The sequence below is a fragment of the Lepidochelys kempii genome, chromosome 3 (assembly GCF_965140265.1).
Source record: "Lepidochelys kempii isolate rLepKem1 chromosome 3, rLepKem1.hap2, whole genome shotgun sequence".
Classification (NCBI taxonomy): domain Eukaryota; kingdom Metazoa; phylum Chordata; order Testudines; family Cheloniidae; genus Lepidochelys; species Lepidochelys kempii.
This window is the reverse complement of record NC_133258.1, coordinates 59,942,411-59,958,659: the sequence shown is the minus strand read 5'-3', so window position 1 is coordinate 59,958,659 and position 16,249 is coordinate 59,942,411. Positions and strand designations below refer to the sequence as shown.

Here is a 16,249-nt window from a genome sequence, read left to right as displayed (position 1 = left end):
AATTTTCAAGTATTGAGTTAAAAGAAAGAGATACCAGACAAATTTCAACATGGAATGTATTTATTTTGTGTAATTTTCAGTACATCATTAAGAGATCAGTTTAGGTAAACTACTTGAAAAATATTTTTAAACAACAAAAACAAAAAAAGAGGGTGCAAGTGGCAAAAAGAAAAATAGAATCTCATCAATGGAAAGAAAAGGATGTATTTAATGACTTGATAAAATTCTAGGTAGATCCATATTCTTGGGTCATGTGATCAGGAATACAGCCTGGTATGTGTGTTTATTTCTTTTTATTTACTAACATGCTACATGTGAAAAGTCCCAGCTACTCTGGACACCAGGTTTGTTTTGGTTTTTAAAACCAACACATAGAACAGAGCTATTCATTTTCCTGTTGAAGTGTCAGGTCAGGTTCAAATTGCTCCTTACTGCCAGATATCAGGAGCAGCATTAGCCAACACTGTATTCTCCATATGACAATGAGGCTAACTCCATATCACCAATGAGATAACCAAGTGTCAAATTTAGCAATCAGCTAATGCAAAGGACTGGTAAGCAGCTGATTGTGGTCTTAACCCCAATCTTGATTCTGATTTGAGAATGACTTCTGTTGTACTAACAGGCTCAGCTACCAGCAGCCACTTCCAGCCGAGACCTTTACTGGAATGCATGCTATCATGTCAAAATTGGAAAATTGCAAACTTTAGAAATTTTTCTCTGGCTCAAATTAAGACAAGAGCAAGTACCGAGAGCAATAGGAAGAGGTGGGAAATGTGTCAGATGATAACATCCAGCCACCAGGTGGTTCCATTTTGACTAAAGTAAGAAAGATTTCTTGGTTCTTATCTCAGACCCATTGCCATGATATCTGAGTGACTTACAAATATACTCTGACATAAGAAACTTAAATATGCCATACTGTATAATAAAGGCTAGTTTCCTCCCAATGTATAACCATAGTTACTATTGAGGGAAGTTATGGGTATGCATCAAGAGATTTAACACTTTTAAATGTGTTAATATCAGGAATAAATTGATACACTGTATTTTTTAAACTCTTTATAATGTACCAAAAATATCATGAGACTATACATAACTAGACAATAACTAAAATTCAGATAGAAAAAGAAGAGCGTGAGCATCTGAGTCCAAGACAGTTCAAAACTTCCTTAAATGTGTCTATTAAATGCTCCAGTCTCTTATACTGTTTAGGATTTCCAAGAATCTGGTGACTGGATGCTCTGAGATTCTGGTCCGAATTCAGCAATGTGCTGAAACAAGTGCCTAACTTCAACCACACAAGCAGTACCACTGAATTCATGTAGTTGAATATATGCATGTGATGGAATAAATAGCTGAATTGGGGCCTTATGTATGCATCCTTCATACTGCAGTCAATAATTACTGCTTAAGTAAAGTGTCAGGTGTGGGAAGAAAAAGGACATTTTGAGAGCCTGACCAATGCCACCACATGACCCAAGAGCGATGCGATACTTACCTTGAAAGAAAACACACACTGACATTTTCAATGTTCAGTTCAGAGACACTGTCAGTCACTTGTGTAGTGGATTCATAAATAAATAACTAGTTCTTTACTAAAAGATTTTCACACTTATTACAACTTGGAGTGTATTTCTGAGAACAGACTGACTGTGGCATGCACACAATCTCTACTCTGACAGTTAGGAAGTGTTCTCATCACTTTTTCTTACTGCACTGTACAGCTGTACCTTTTCTTAAGTTCACAATGAAGGGAATTTAGAAACTAAAGTTTTCAAAAAAGTTTTCAACCTTAGGATCCAGAGAGGAAATCAGTTTATCTATATAGACGTGTGTGTGTGTGTAAACTGAAGGATGTAAGCTTTGTTCTTCACTACCGGAAGAGAGAATATTTTGCTTTCAAATGATACCTATTTAATTTTAACTAGAAGGCATCAAACTATATCTCTATTTTTCCAATTTCTAGCACTGAGATATAAATATCAAGTTTTAATCTGTTGATATAGGGCCAGCATTAGGAACACCCGGATAAATAAATAAAAGGCAGTTTTCATGGTGTGAAATGGATAATTCCTATACACAAGCATTTTACTTGTGAAGCAAGGGCACTATTACATAAAGGTGGAACCCTGAAGGGAGATGAAGTACAAAGAAATCAGAGTGATTGAAGAAAAAGTTTGTTATTACAGTTGACCAAAAAAATTTAGCCATTTGAAGTAGCCTACTGTAATTAGACACTCCAGTGCGGCGTTGCTGAGCAAGACTCTGATACCATCTAACAGAAGTAACAATCTGTGTGCACGGATTAAAGTAAAAAGGATCTCTTAAAATTCAGACCTCTGTATTATAATTATGCTACACTACTATTTAAAAAAAGAAAAAAAAGGAAAAAAAAACACATTTCCCTTATGCTTTCCTTTAATCTTAAATGTATCTAAAGAGATATCTTAGACAATTTTTGCATCATGTATTTAAATTACACTACCTGGGTAATTTAACTATCGAAGGACTCCTAACAAAGTTTTGTCAGAAAAATATAATTGGTGTTTGCAAGAAATCTGTATTAAAAAAAAAATTGAGAGAGAAATGCAAGCCTAAATGTGCAGCACAACCGTTGAGTCCCTCCATTATTACACAATCCTTCAAATACATATGTGCTCTTCTCAAAACATATAAAAGAAAAATGTCAGTTAAACTAAGAGACAAGGTAAGAAATCAAAGATTTCCCATAAGTTTCTCAAAAAGTCAGTACATACAGATGTTGAGCAGCTTTCAGATCAGGACATAAAATGTCTTTGATCATACAGAAGTACTGTACACTCCAACTTCTCTGGAGAAGAAGTTGAAGCTAAGGCCTCACAATTCCAGTTATAAGATACATTGTACCCTCTTCAGTAGACCATCCTTGAAAGGTTACTATCTTGCATGTTCTGAAGAGGATTTTATAAAAAGGAAGTTGTAATAGGGTACATACTGGTAGGATAAACTCCAAGTACAATAGTGGTATTTTACAGTGTTAGCATTATAACCGAAACTTTTGAGAAGGATGCAGCATATAAAGAAAATGCAACAAACATACTTGACTGAAACTTCTGCGAGGTCCACAGAATTAGTGAGTTCACTACACAAATTAAACATCAAAAGTACAAATTAAACTCCCATGATTAATAAAATCTGTTCACTTTAAATTAAACATCTCTAACACAATTACAGAATGTTTAAATCCTCTGTTGCATAGAGGAACTCTTCCCTTTATATCATAGTAAGGGTTCTCAACTCTAATATCAATGTGCAAGGTGACTATTTTAATAAGCTTTGCAACATAGCTGTTGCATACGTAGGACGAGCTTGTCGGCTCTTAATTGCATTTTGAAGATATTGGATGCCTCCACAGCGCTCCCAAATCTCTTCAAACTGTCTCGGCAAAATTTCAGCACCACGCTTTCGAGTTAAGCCAGTCTCTTCAAGATTTAGTTCACACATCTCCATATCATCCTTCCCTGAAATAGTTAATACAAAATTGGTTTTATAAAACCATTTACATGGTTCAAGATCCCATTAACAAAAATTATACATCTGCTTTGTTCCCCCCCCATGTGTATCTTGCTTTTAAGAGACAATGTTTTACTGTAGTTTACAAACAAACATACATTAGTGCTATGAGACCAGTTTGATAGATCAAGAGACAGAAGTTCTCCTACCCATTAAATAAGTATAGCATGGACAGCTGCAGTATAGGCTAATACTGCATGTTGCAACTGACATACAAATGTGCTTCAAAAGTGAATAGGATAGACGTTGCAGGGGTTGTCAAGAGTTCTCAGCCTCCAGGTCTTTTCTGCTGAGATCACTGACAAGGATGGTTTTTGAAATGTGGGCACCCTGTCCACTAGGAAATTACTAATCAGTTTGTTTCACATAAGCCACTGAAATGCTACTGAAATATCATTATTAAGCTTGTTCAGATCTGAACAAGTGACCCAGAAGTTAAAAGGTTTTGTGTAACACTTCCAAAAGCTGAATCAGCCAGTCTCCCACACTAAACATTTAAAATGACATTTGTCAACTGGTATTACCTATATGTACATTTAATCCAAATACATGGAGAATGCAGCTAACCAATTTTTGTTTTTTTTACTGTGCCAGGAGGGACATTAAACAGTGTACCCATAGGAAACGTGTGTGTGTGTACACATATATATATATATATATATATATATATATATATATATATGTATGTGTGCACATGCATACATACACACACACACACTTAATACATGAAAGAGGCACCAGGTAGATATTTCTATAATTATTAAAAATACTATTATTTCTAATTAGCATAGAGAGAACAAACTTAGGTGCTTGGAAATGCACCCTGACCATAAGACAATGCACAAGTCACCTGGGAAGGGTCTTCACTAGGGCCTTATTTATACTACCGGGGCAAGTCAACCTAAGTTACACTATTCCAGCTACGTGAATAACGTAGCGGGAGTCGACGTAGTTTTAGGTTGACTTACTGCGGTGTCTACACCGCACTGGGTTGATGGGAGACGCTCTCGCGTCGACTTACCTTACTCTTCTCATTCTGGTGGAATACCAGAGTCGATCAGAGAGCATTCTGCAGATGATTAAGACCCACTAAATTGACCCCCGCTTCATCAATTGCAGCAGCACGATCCCAGGTAAGGAATATTTCAACACAAAGAGAGGAATGGTCTAACTGATCGCTTTTTTGGGGTCAGGAAATAATTTTCTCCTGGGTCAGGTTTGCAGAGACCCCGTGTGTGTGTGTGTGGGGGGGGGGGGGTTCACCTTCCCCAGCAGCATGGGGCATGGGTCACTTGCAGGATTAAACTAGTGTTAATGGTGAATTCTATGTAACTTGAAGTCTTTAAATCATGATCTCACGACTTCAATAACTCAGGCTTAGGTTAGAGATCTATTACAGGAGTGGGATGGTGAGGTTCTGTGGCCTGCAATGTACAGAAAGTCAGACTAGATGATCATGATAGTCCCTTCGGACCTTAAAATCTATGAGCCAATAAAAGTATCCTCTGGGCCATGAACAGTAAATGAAAGGGCAGCAGACTGAGGCTAGGTGGTGAGAGAAGGGGTCTCCCACAAGTCCAGGAAACATTTATAAACACATTGTTAAATATATAAATATTCAAACTTGTAGATAAATGGGTTTATGCCCTAATTTCTGACTTTTTAAAATTATCCTACTATTATAAACTATTTTTCATAATGGAATGATATATTGCTTAAGTCTCTCCCCACCCACAACTGCTTTCACTGCTACCTAAAATCAAATAAATAAAGCAGTGACCATGCACTATCTCTTAGATCACTTTATGTCTTTATCTTTGGTTTTGATGTTGTTTTGGTCCAGAGGTTATTGGAATCTGTACCAAGCCTCTCACAGCTACAATATAAATATCAGCACTGAATATTTTCTATACTTGAGTTTTTCTTTTCAAAAATTAAGAGAATATACCAACCTGCTACAAGCAGAATAGGTGGCTTGTCAGGATGAAGTTCCATTTGTCGAGCAATCCAAGGCCCATCAAAATGTGCACACCACCAACCTTTCTTCTTGTTTTGAGGATCTTTATACTGGTCTACTGGGCGAATGAAGGGAATGCGGAAGTAACGCTGTTGTCTGTTTATTTCAATCTCCTGTTGCCTGGCAGGCAACTGAGCTGTTGGGTTCTGTTGAGCTATTTACAGAAAACAGAGTTACAACTGCAGATAAAACAGCAAAAGCAGCCCTTCCCCCCAAACGCCTTCTTTTTCATGTGCAAAAAACTGAAATATTTCGTCCTCAAATAATGTATTAATTATATTAAATCAATGCTAAAAAGCAAATTAGCTAAAATCACGTGACTCAAAATTTACCCTCCTGCATTTTCACAGTTAGCGCTCTTGCAATGGTAGTGACTTGGGAAGAGTTAGCGTTGGCCTACTTGGTAATTTGCAGCACAATGGTGTCTGGCCTTGAGCACATCTATACAATGGGGTGGTTAAAAAGCCACTAGGGTTAGAGTAATACTGAAGATATACTGTTTTTCATCCAACCCTTTACAAACATAAAAGCAAAGTATTAAGCAGCAACCAGTCTATATTATAGTCTCTCTCTTCACAAAATCAAGTCATACCACAGACAAGCAATTTTAGATATGAAAGGCTAATGTAATATTGTAATATCTAAAGAAAGATGTTCTTTTGATAACAGAAAAATCTTGTAATATCATTAAAGACATATAACGTGTTAACACAAATGCTGATTAATTTCCATTTATTACAAAACACTCACCAAAAATTGCTTTCTGAAATGTGCATTGAACTTACAAATTAGAATTACTTTCTGAGACTTCAGGGGAGACTTTCAGGGCTTGTCTCCACTTACCAGGGGATGTACACGCAGTGATTGAGCCACCAGGGATCAATTTAGCGGGTCTAATGAAGACCCGCTAAATCGAACACTGATCTCTCTCCTGTCGACCCAGCATGGTGGAGACACTACAATAAGTCGACCTAAGGTACATCGACTCCAGCTAGGTCATTCATGTAGCTGGAGTTGCGTAACTTAGGTTGACTTAGTACTGTAATGTAGACCTGCCCTCAAAAAGTATTTACTGTATGTCATTAAAATCAGCTCAGTTGAACAAAAATTTACAGGAGACAAACATATTTTTAGGCAACTTGTTTCATGTTTAAGAAGTTCTGAAAGCAAGACCGATGCTTCTAAATAGCAACCTTAATATTAATAGATATTAGTCACCTATTAAGTAGCAAATCTATACTGGAACTTTAATAAAATTAAAAATTGGCAGACACATTTAATGTATAGACTTCTGCAGTTTCATAAACAAGACATTAGTGAAGAGAATAGCAAGCCGCACTTGTTATTTCTTCCATTTGTACGGGACTAGAATGGTTCATTAAAATCTAGAAAGCAACATCTGAAAAAAAGCCTGAAATGTAAATGTTAGTGCCTGAAAATTATACAGAAAACAAGAATTTTTCATGTCCACATAGGAAAAACAAGAAAAGATTTTCTACAGATCAGATTTTTAGTAATGTTTATTACATATGAGTTATCTGTGGATACCACTTTTATACACGAACATTGATAAAACAGTTCTATATGAAAGAATAAAATTTTGTATTTATTTATATTAAACTGCATAGAACTTCATGAATCTTTGTGAATTGCCTAAATGTGCATCACAACACACTGAAGACATGCTACTGTAAAACACATCTCTGCATTACAACAGCAATCAGTAGGTCTTATTTCTATCCTTTTGCACATTTACGTAAATCTAAAGGATAAAAATTCTGAGCAGTCAGCTTAGCCTTCACTTTTCAATGCTCGATATTTTGACACATACAGAACTATTCCATTTTAAAAAAGAAGCCAGCACACTAACGTTAGTTTTTGTTCTAAGAGAACAGCTGCTATATTAAGTTGATTGCAGAGTTTTGCTACAGTAGAAAAATGTGTACAAATATAATAAAAAGGGTAGAATTAAAATAATAGCATTATATTTCTTGAAATAAAAAATGAGATTAACATACACCAATTAACCTACATCAAAAAGGTGTTTTCCCCAACATGTAGGATCTCATTATGAAAAGAAATCCAAAAATATACAACCATTAGAGAAACCAAGTGCGTGAGGTAAAATCTTTAATTGGACCAACTTCTGTTGGTGAGAGAGACATGCTTTCAAGCTATACAGGGCTGTGGTAATGGAATACATATAGCCATTAAGTGTCCACATCTTGAGTTAATGTTTTTTGTGGTCAGTGAATTAATATTTTTCATTGGTATACTTTGATTCTACATACAAACATAGCAAAACGCTGTTCAACTGAAGTTAGTATAGAACTTACAAATGTTCCTATTCATTAAAGTTATCTTAACCATCTCCCCACTTACTTGAGTTGTTGAAAACTGGTGCAAAATCTGTAAACAAATATTCCATATTGAAGGAAACATAACAATGCTGACGCTGTTAAAGTTAAACTTTACAAAATACTGAAAATGTATCACCAAGCCAGGTGACAAATGGAGAGTCCACTTGTAATGGAAATGTGGGTGCTGAGGTAATTCTCTGCCTTTCTGTGCTATTTATTGACATGAAGAAAATGTTTTCTTGTATTATGTTTCACAAATCTATGGTTGCTTATACTCTAACTAGGATATAAAATTGAAATTGATTTTTCAGTGACTTATAGTTCCAGTCACAAAAAACAAATGAACAAAAAACAGTGGGACAGGTATACTCAGCACAGATTGCAAGGATACATCTTTGTTAGTTATTTCATGTGATACCTTTAATAAACTTTTGACATTTTTACATGGAAAGAAAAATGATTCTTTAATTTGCCACTGTTCTGTTGATATCTAGGAAAGAGAAATGCAGCTCCATTTTTTTTGGCACTGTAAAACCCACTAATTCTAATCCCTTGTCTGAACCAGTGCTCATTGAACATGTTCTATTTCTCATGCCCACTGACATCTAATTACAGGACAGTTTGCATAAAACTACAATATATTCGTGAGTGGATAAAAACAGAAATATGTCATTTGAATCATGTATTCAGTGACATCTAAAAGAATTATAGCACAAGCATCCAAGAAATCAGGTAAGTAATTATTCACTATAGTGAAGATTAGTTATAATACATGGAATTGAAATGTTCATTTAGTGTAATTACTTACAATAAGAAGAATTTACTGTGACACTAATATGAATTTCTAAAGGTCAGTATCAACAGCAACGATCCAACTTTTATAAAGAAATATAATGCCACAATTTAAGAAAATGAAGGAAAAAAACTATAATGAAAAACTAGAGTTGCTATAAAATTGATTGCTATGTGGTTTATTCACTCAAATACAATACAAATGTGGGTCTCCCACAGAGAGCCATAAGAGTCGCACACATACATCCAAAGTGACTGCACTGACGCCTCTTTGTGGCAGATGTTCAGTGAAGGTACGCCACAGGGAGGGCAGCCAGTGACCAGATAAATGGCCTGGTAAAGGACTTAAAAGGAGGTACTGGATAAAGGAACAGGACAGGGGAGGGGGTTCGGGGATTCCTATGATTGGTATGTCAGGGAGCCAACCCCCCACCTCATTCTCATAGCCCTCTTTAACCCTCTTATGAGGCTGGTGGATGGCAAGGTTCAAGCCATGGGCTGGCTGGGGGACCTGGATGGAAACAAAGCGGGGCTGGTGGAAGCCCGGAAAATTGATTTGAATAAGCATGGATTAAACAAGGGGGGCTTGTGGAAGCCCTGGAGAATTGATTTGAATAAGCATGGATTTGCCTGCACTGTACACTTTATCTGCCGGGTAGTCTCAGACATCTATATAATAAAGTTGCGGCCTGATTAAAACCCATAACAAGTCTCCTGTCCTTCTTGCGGTATACCCAGACAAGTAGATCTGTGCTCTTTAACGAACATTATTCCCATTAACACCAAATAGTGTTATATGCACTCTCTGAAAATACACCTGTATCATCCATTTAATTCCTTAAAAGGCAAAAGCATTCATTCTCATTAGTGCAGTGTTTGAAATTTCACGTAGTGAACACCATTTATGAGACCAGCAGGGTGAGAGCCAGACTGTATATTGTCCCATTTTCACACATTTTTAATATTAAAGTTTATTGAACAGAAGTTAAACTGTAAAAAAGTTTAAGTTGTTGGTTAAAATGAACCAGCAGGGAACACAAGCAGTTGCTGGATAAACAAAGGTTAAAAAAAATCTTGTCTTCAATATGTTTTATGTCATGCTTATTCTGAAAACAATCATACCATGGAGTAGCCACCAGCTAAAATTGTCTGCTTTTTTATTAGTATTGCAGAAAGCCAATTTTTTTTTTTTTACAGCCACTGTTGGTTCAGGTACAGCAGGTTGACTATAAGAATATTTAGAATCTCTGATTTGGTCTATCTTTGGTCTATCCTACCAGAATTCTGATAATATCTACCAGAATATCTGGCAGAATTCAGAGGGAGGGTTCTCTGCTAACAATAACCTGATTCCTAAATAATTTAAGAAAGTTTTGTGTGTGTGTTATAGGATGTAGCTGTAGTAGCCTCTAATACAGCTTTTACAAAGAGTGCTCTTCATCAGCTAAGCCTTAAGTATCTTTCTGCCCAGTGGTTAACTTCTAACAAACTGCCAGCACACAAAATACCAAATTTAAAACGATTTCTAACTTATAGCAAATGTGAATTAGTAGATATGATTGTTCAGAAAATAATTATTCTGGTTAACTTATACTGGATCTTATGAGTAACACCGTATCTTAACTGCAAACTATTGGTCTTAAAATCGGTTTAAAAAGTATTTTACCTACTTTCACACAAACATATTTAAACAAAATCACCCTTTTCTTCAACATAACAGAGAAAAATATTTTAAAAAATAATCTGCTTGTTTATTCTAGAAACATTTCACTTGAAATTTTTTCCCTATTTATTAAAAAAAACAAAAACAAAACTTCTCTCACCATAGTCAGTGACTGATTTTGGAGCACGCTGTTCTGTTTCTGTATTACGTTTCTTATTCTTGGATTTCCACGCATGATACACTTTTAGTCGTCTGTGAAACTCTTCTCTGCAAGCTGCCAATAGTTCAATATCTGTCTCAAAAACAGCAGGGAAGGAAAGAGTGCAAAAAATCAGATGACAAACCTATTTACAAAATATGTTATATATATTAGTTACATAATTTTAGAGCAAGTTACAACATAACAGTATTTCATACAATGCAAGTAAACTGAAAGCTTGTAACAAGTGAGAGACATTGCACAAGCACCACAATATGGACCTTTGGCATTCCTGATTGCAGCAGGACTGACAGATACAAGCAGACTAGGCAATATCTTTAATACCACCCATACATTACTGGGTAATAAGTTTGTGTGTATCAGTCTCTGACAAACTCCCACTCACATGTGAAAGTCACACACCACACTTATCAGTTCAGCTGAGGTGGAATGAGCAAGGGAGGAGGAGGAGGAATGGCAAGCGACTGGCTTCACATCACGCTTGAAGGTAGATCCAAATGCTGGTGAGACCCTCTTCACTGTCCCTTGCTTGCATATTCTTCTCCTTACTAAAGTCCAGGGGCAAGATCACTACCTATGCTCTAGCCCCTTTGTGATGTGTAAAAAGGCCTAGTGGCATAAAGGGAATCTAAAAGACCCATATTCAGCCATAGAGGATTCCCCTGGTGCAGGATCTGTGGAAGACAGCTATAAGACTGACTCCCAAGGACTCCCTTGCAAGTACTGGCAGACAAGGTATACTGCGATGCGGGAGTGGCGAGAACAGAAACGTAAAGATTCACAGTTGGATTTTCTAGTGTTTTTCCCCAGTACCCACAGGGTCCAAGCATCCTTCTCCTTCTCCCTCTCCTCACACTGGAAGCCGAATGCAGTGGACAGCCTGGAAGGTTTTTTTTCTCTTTTCTTTTCTCTTTTCTGGAGGTAGGCCTAGCCGCAGCTGATTTGCTGCCAGGTTTGGAACAGTCATCTAGAGTTATGATTTTCCATTTGCTTTCTTTGCCTATTAATTACTACAAGCAGAACTTACTTCATTCCTGCCAACCATACAGGGAACTAGCTTGCTGAGAAAACACTCGGCAGCCTGGCTACTCAATCAAGGCCTGGACTTTTTCCTTTAAACAGAGATGGTTACTTTTGCCAAATTATCTGGCCCATACAGACAATAGATGGTAGAACGATACCAAATGCCTGTCACTGGTCACCTAAGAGGATTTGAACTGGGTTCACCAGAGGTGAACAGCTAAGTGCATTAACCCACTGCACGCCCTAGTCTGCAGCCAACAGTGCCTTAATCCAAAAACTCGAAAATTATAAAAGAAAAGGCTCAAATTTAAGGCTAATTCAGTGGTTTAAAAACAAATCTTGAGAATGGATAGATTTCTATCTAAGCTATCCAAGGAGGAATGAGGCATCTGGCAGATACATCCATTAGCCTTAAGATAGATATCTTTTCCAAGAAATAAACCAATTGTTCATAATTGACACAAGGTAACAATTATAATACAATATAAAGGACTATTACAGATTATCATATTACAGATTATAGTCATATAAATAGGAAGAAAACAAAGAAAGAAGAAGTGGGACCGCTAAAAACTGAGGATGGAGTGGAGGTCAAGGATAATCTAGGCATGGCCCAATATCTAAACAAATTCTTTGCCTCAGTCTTTAATAAGACTAAAGAGGATCTTAGGGATAATGGTAGCATGATAAATGGGAATGAGGATATGGAGGTAGACATCACCATATCTGAGGTAGAAGCGAAACTCAAACAGCTTAATGGGACTAAATCGGGGGGCCCAGATAATCTTCATCCAAGAATATTAAAAGAATTGGCACAAGAAATTGCAAGCCCATTAGCAAGAATTTTTAATGAATCTGTAAACTCAGGGGTTGTACCGTATGATTGGAGAATTGCTAACATAGTTCCTATTTTTAAGAAAGGGAAAAAAAGTGATCCAAGTAATTATAGGCCTGTTAGTTTGACATCTGTAGTATGCAAGGTCTTGGAAAAAATTTTGAAGGAGAAGGTAGTTAAGGACATTGAAGTCAATGGTAAATGGGACAAAATACAACATGGTTTTACAAAAGGTAGATCGTGCCAAACCAACCTGATCTCCTTCTTTGAGAGAGTAACAGATTTTTTAGATAAAGGAAACGCAGTGGATCTAATTTACTTAGATTTTAGTAAGGCGTTTGATACTGTGCCACATGGGGAATTATTAGTTAAATTGGATAAGATGGGCATCAATAGGAAAATTGAAAGGTGGATAGGGAATTGGTTAAAGGGGAGACTACAACGGGTCCTACTGAAAGGTGAACTGTCAAGTTGGAGGGAGGTTACCAGTGGAGTTCCTCAAGGATCAGTTTTGGGACCAATCTTATTTAATCTTTTTATTACTGACCTGGGCACAAAAAGTGGGAGTGTGCTAATAAAGTTTGCAGATGATACAAAGCTGGGAGGTATTGCTAATTTAGAGAAGGACAGGGATACCCTACAGGAGGATCTGGATGACCTTGTAAACTGGAGTAATAGGAATAGGATGAAATTTAATAGTGAGAAGTGTAAGGTCATGCATTTAGGGATTAATAACAAGAATTTTAGTTATAAGCTAGGGACGCATCAACTAGAAGTAACGGAGGAGGAAAAGGACCTTGGAGTATTGGTTGATCATAGGATGACTATGAGCTGCCAATGTGATATGGCTGTGAAAAAAGCTAATGTCATCTTGGGATGCATCAGGAGAGGTATTTCCAGTAGGGATAAGGAGGTTTTAGTACCGTTATATAAGGCACTGGTGAGACCTCACCTGGAATACTGTGTGCAGTTCTGGTCTCCCATGTTTAAGAAGGATGAATTCAAACTGGAACAGGTACAGAGAAGGGCTACTAGGATGATCCGAGGAATGGAAAACTTGTCTTATGAAAGGAGACTCAGGGAGCTTGGCTTGTTTAGCCTAACTAAAAGAAGGTTGAGGGGAGATATGATTGCTCTCTATAAATATATCAGAGGGATAAATACCAGAGAGGGAGAGGAATTATTTAAACTCAGTACCAATGTGGACACAAGAACAAATGGATATAAACTGGCCACTAGGAAATTTAGATTAGAAATTAGACGAAGGTTTCTAACCATCAGAGGAGTGAAGTTTTGGAATAGCCTTCCGAGGGAAGTAGTGGGGGCAAAAGATCTATCTTGCTTTAAGATTAAACTCGATAAGTTTATGGAGGAGATGGTATGATGGGATAACATGGTTTTGGTAATTAAATATTCATGGTAAATAGGCCCAATGGCCTGTGATGGGTTTTTAGATGGGGTAAGATCCAAGTTACCCAGGAAAGAATTTTCTGTAGTATCTGGCTGATGAATCTTGCCCATATGCTCAGGGTTTAGCTGATCGCCATATTTGGGGTCGGGAAGGAATTTTCCTCCAGGGCAGATTGGAAGGCCCTGGAGGTTTTTCGCCTTCCTCTGTAGCATGGGGCACGGGTCACTTGCTGGAGGATTCTCTGCTCCTTGAGGTCTTCAAACTACAATTTGAGGACTTCAATAGCACAGATATAGGTGTGAGGTCTTTTTTAGGAGTGGTGGGTGAAATTCTGTGGCCTGCATTGTGCAGGAGGTCAGACTAGATGATCATAATGGTCCCTTCTGGCCTAAATATCTATGAATCTATGAATCTATTATCGGGGTGGTGGAGGGGGTTAGCCTTGTTAGTCTGTATCCAGAAAATGATGCATCTGAAGAATGCCCAAATAAATCTGTTAGTCTTTAAGGTGCCACCAGACTCCTTGTTATTACAAATTAGTTCATCTCTTCATGATACTGAAAATATCTAAGTATTATATAGATAAGATGTAGCTTCTGAGAAAATTAAGCAAATACTAATTTGATCAGCTACAATGTCAACACATCTAGATTGTGTTTTAAATTAACTCATTATGTTCCTTTTAGTTTTGGTGAAGGCAAGAAATTAGTTATAAACTTAGAAGATCTTACAAATTCAGGGTAAAACCACATGTATTTAGTTCCATTTCACTGAAATAGAAATTATTTTTAAACAATGTCATTAAGAATTTATAGCAAGTTACTCCTGACTGAAGTGTATTAATTTCACAGGTACAACTATGAATATAACAGGTAACATAATAGCATCTGTTTCCTCAAAGGGAAATGGCATATTTGCTCTCTCCTTTGGAGAAAAGTCATTCAAGTTAGTTTTTCATCTGAGACTAAATTAGTGAGTTCAAAATTCTGTCCTGGTGAAAGATGGGATAGATTTATTGTACTATTGGAACACAATCCCCCTCAGTCCCAAGCAAACACAAACTTACCACAGGAAGTATTGATTGTATCACGAAGTTCTGCATATTTCCACTTACTAAGATCATGCTTCTTAGTGCCAGCCGCAGCTTTTGTGGCTTGAACTACAGGGCCCCTACAGTTATAACAATAATAACCAATAAACAATAATAATAATATTCAATGTACAGAAAGGAAAGGAGAGTGAGAAGAAATATTAGAGACAACAGGATAAGCAGATTGCGCAATCATCTCTATGCAATATGCATTACATTGAAAAACATTATATGTTCTAAGAGCTGAATGCAAAAAAGACAAAATAAAATTCACCTCATAACTTCCAGCAGCATAATATATCTTTATTGTAACATATTGGTATTATTAAAAAGAAACTCGAGTCGGAGTATAATTTAGATCCAAAATCTGACTTACCTCAAATATATTTTGTTATGTACTTTGTATTCTAACTGTTCAATTTGCTCATTTGCAAAGAGATTAAAACAAACTAGAAGTTAATATACAAGTGTGGCTTGCTGAAAACAAGGCTGTGTGTATTCCACTACTCTTTTTGCAGCAGCTTTTAAATATAAACTGTTCCCAGAACTACATATAGTCCTGAGGACATCAGTAATACTGATGCAGAATAAAGGCAGTAAACAACAACAGCAAAGTAAATTTTAAGTTGCACTAGCAAAACAAGGGTGAGGGAAAATGACAAAGTAGAAAAGAACAAAATTTAAAGGGAAACACCTTACAATGTCTAAAAACACAGAGAATAAATAAAATAATCAATGTTTCATCCAAAACTCCCAATGTAATAGAAGAAATAAAATTAATTCTAAATTAAAGTAACTTTAAAGTGTCTCACTTATTCACAAAAAATCAGCATTAAGTAACATGGATGGAAAGGCCACAAGACACCGCCATTCACAGAACAAAGGCTGAAAGACATAGGACTCCATGGTAATCCATGAAAGTTAGGACTAACTACATCAGGCCCAGACAAATGATAAAATGACCTAACTTGATACTTTGATGATTTTTCAAATATATCAGTCTTCACTGTAGTACATTCAAGGCAGAGAAATTTAATATCCTATAATATACTACTGTCATTTGATTCTGAACAATAATACAGATAATATCTTTATTTTTCGCTCTTAGCAATTATGACTGAGGGATGAAAGCACTCTCTTCATATCTGTGATTATCCTGTGCATTAACACGACTCAAATTGGGATTGCAGCATCACCATCCCTAGTGAATGGCAGAACATGTTGAATTGTTGAGTGATTTGAGATAACAGATACAAGAGTTTGGTAGCCTCTACTAAAGCCCA

The 16,249-nt window shown here is 36.6% G+C and overlaps 1 protein-coding gene across 3 annotated transcripts in view; it reads right to left on the bottom strand.

Moving 5' to 3' along the window:
• Positions 1-42: 42 nt before the first annotated feature.
• Positions 43-16,249, bottom strand: part of MYO6 (myosin VI) — a 179,684-nt gene continuing 163,477 nt past the window's right edge. For 2 of the 3 annotated variants that reach the window (XM_073336482.1, XM_073336483.1), the window contains 5 exons: positions 14,943-15,046; positions 10,548-10,679; positions 7,955-7,981; positions 5,508-5,726; positions 43-3,503 (listed from right to left, as the gene is read on the bottom strand). In XM_073336482.1, the coding sequence (XP_073192583.1) occupies positions 3,304-3,503; positions 5,508-5,726; positions 7,955-7,981; positions 10,548-10,679; positions 14,943-15,046 (682 nt within the window). In that variant the 3' untranslated portion in view covers positions 43-3,303. The remainder of the gene's footprint in view (positions 3,504-5,507; positions 5,727-7,954; positions 7,982-10,547; positions 10,680-14,942; positions 15,047-16,249) is intronic. The other variant, XM_073336484.1, reaches the window with a different exon arrangement.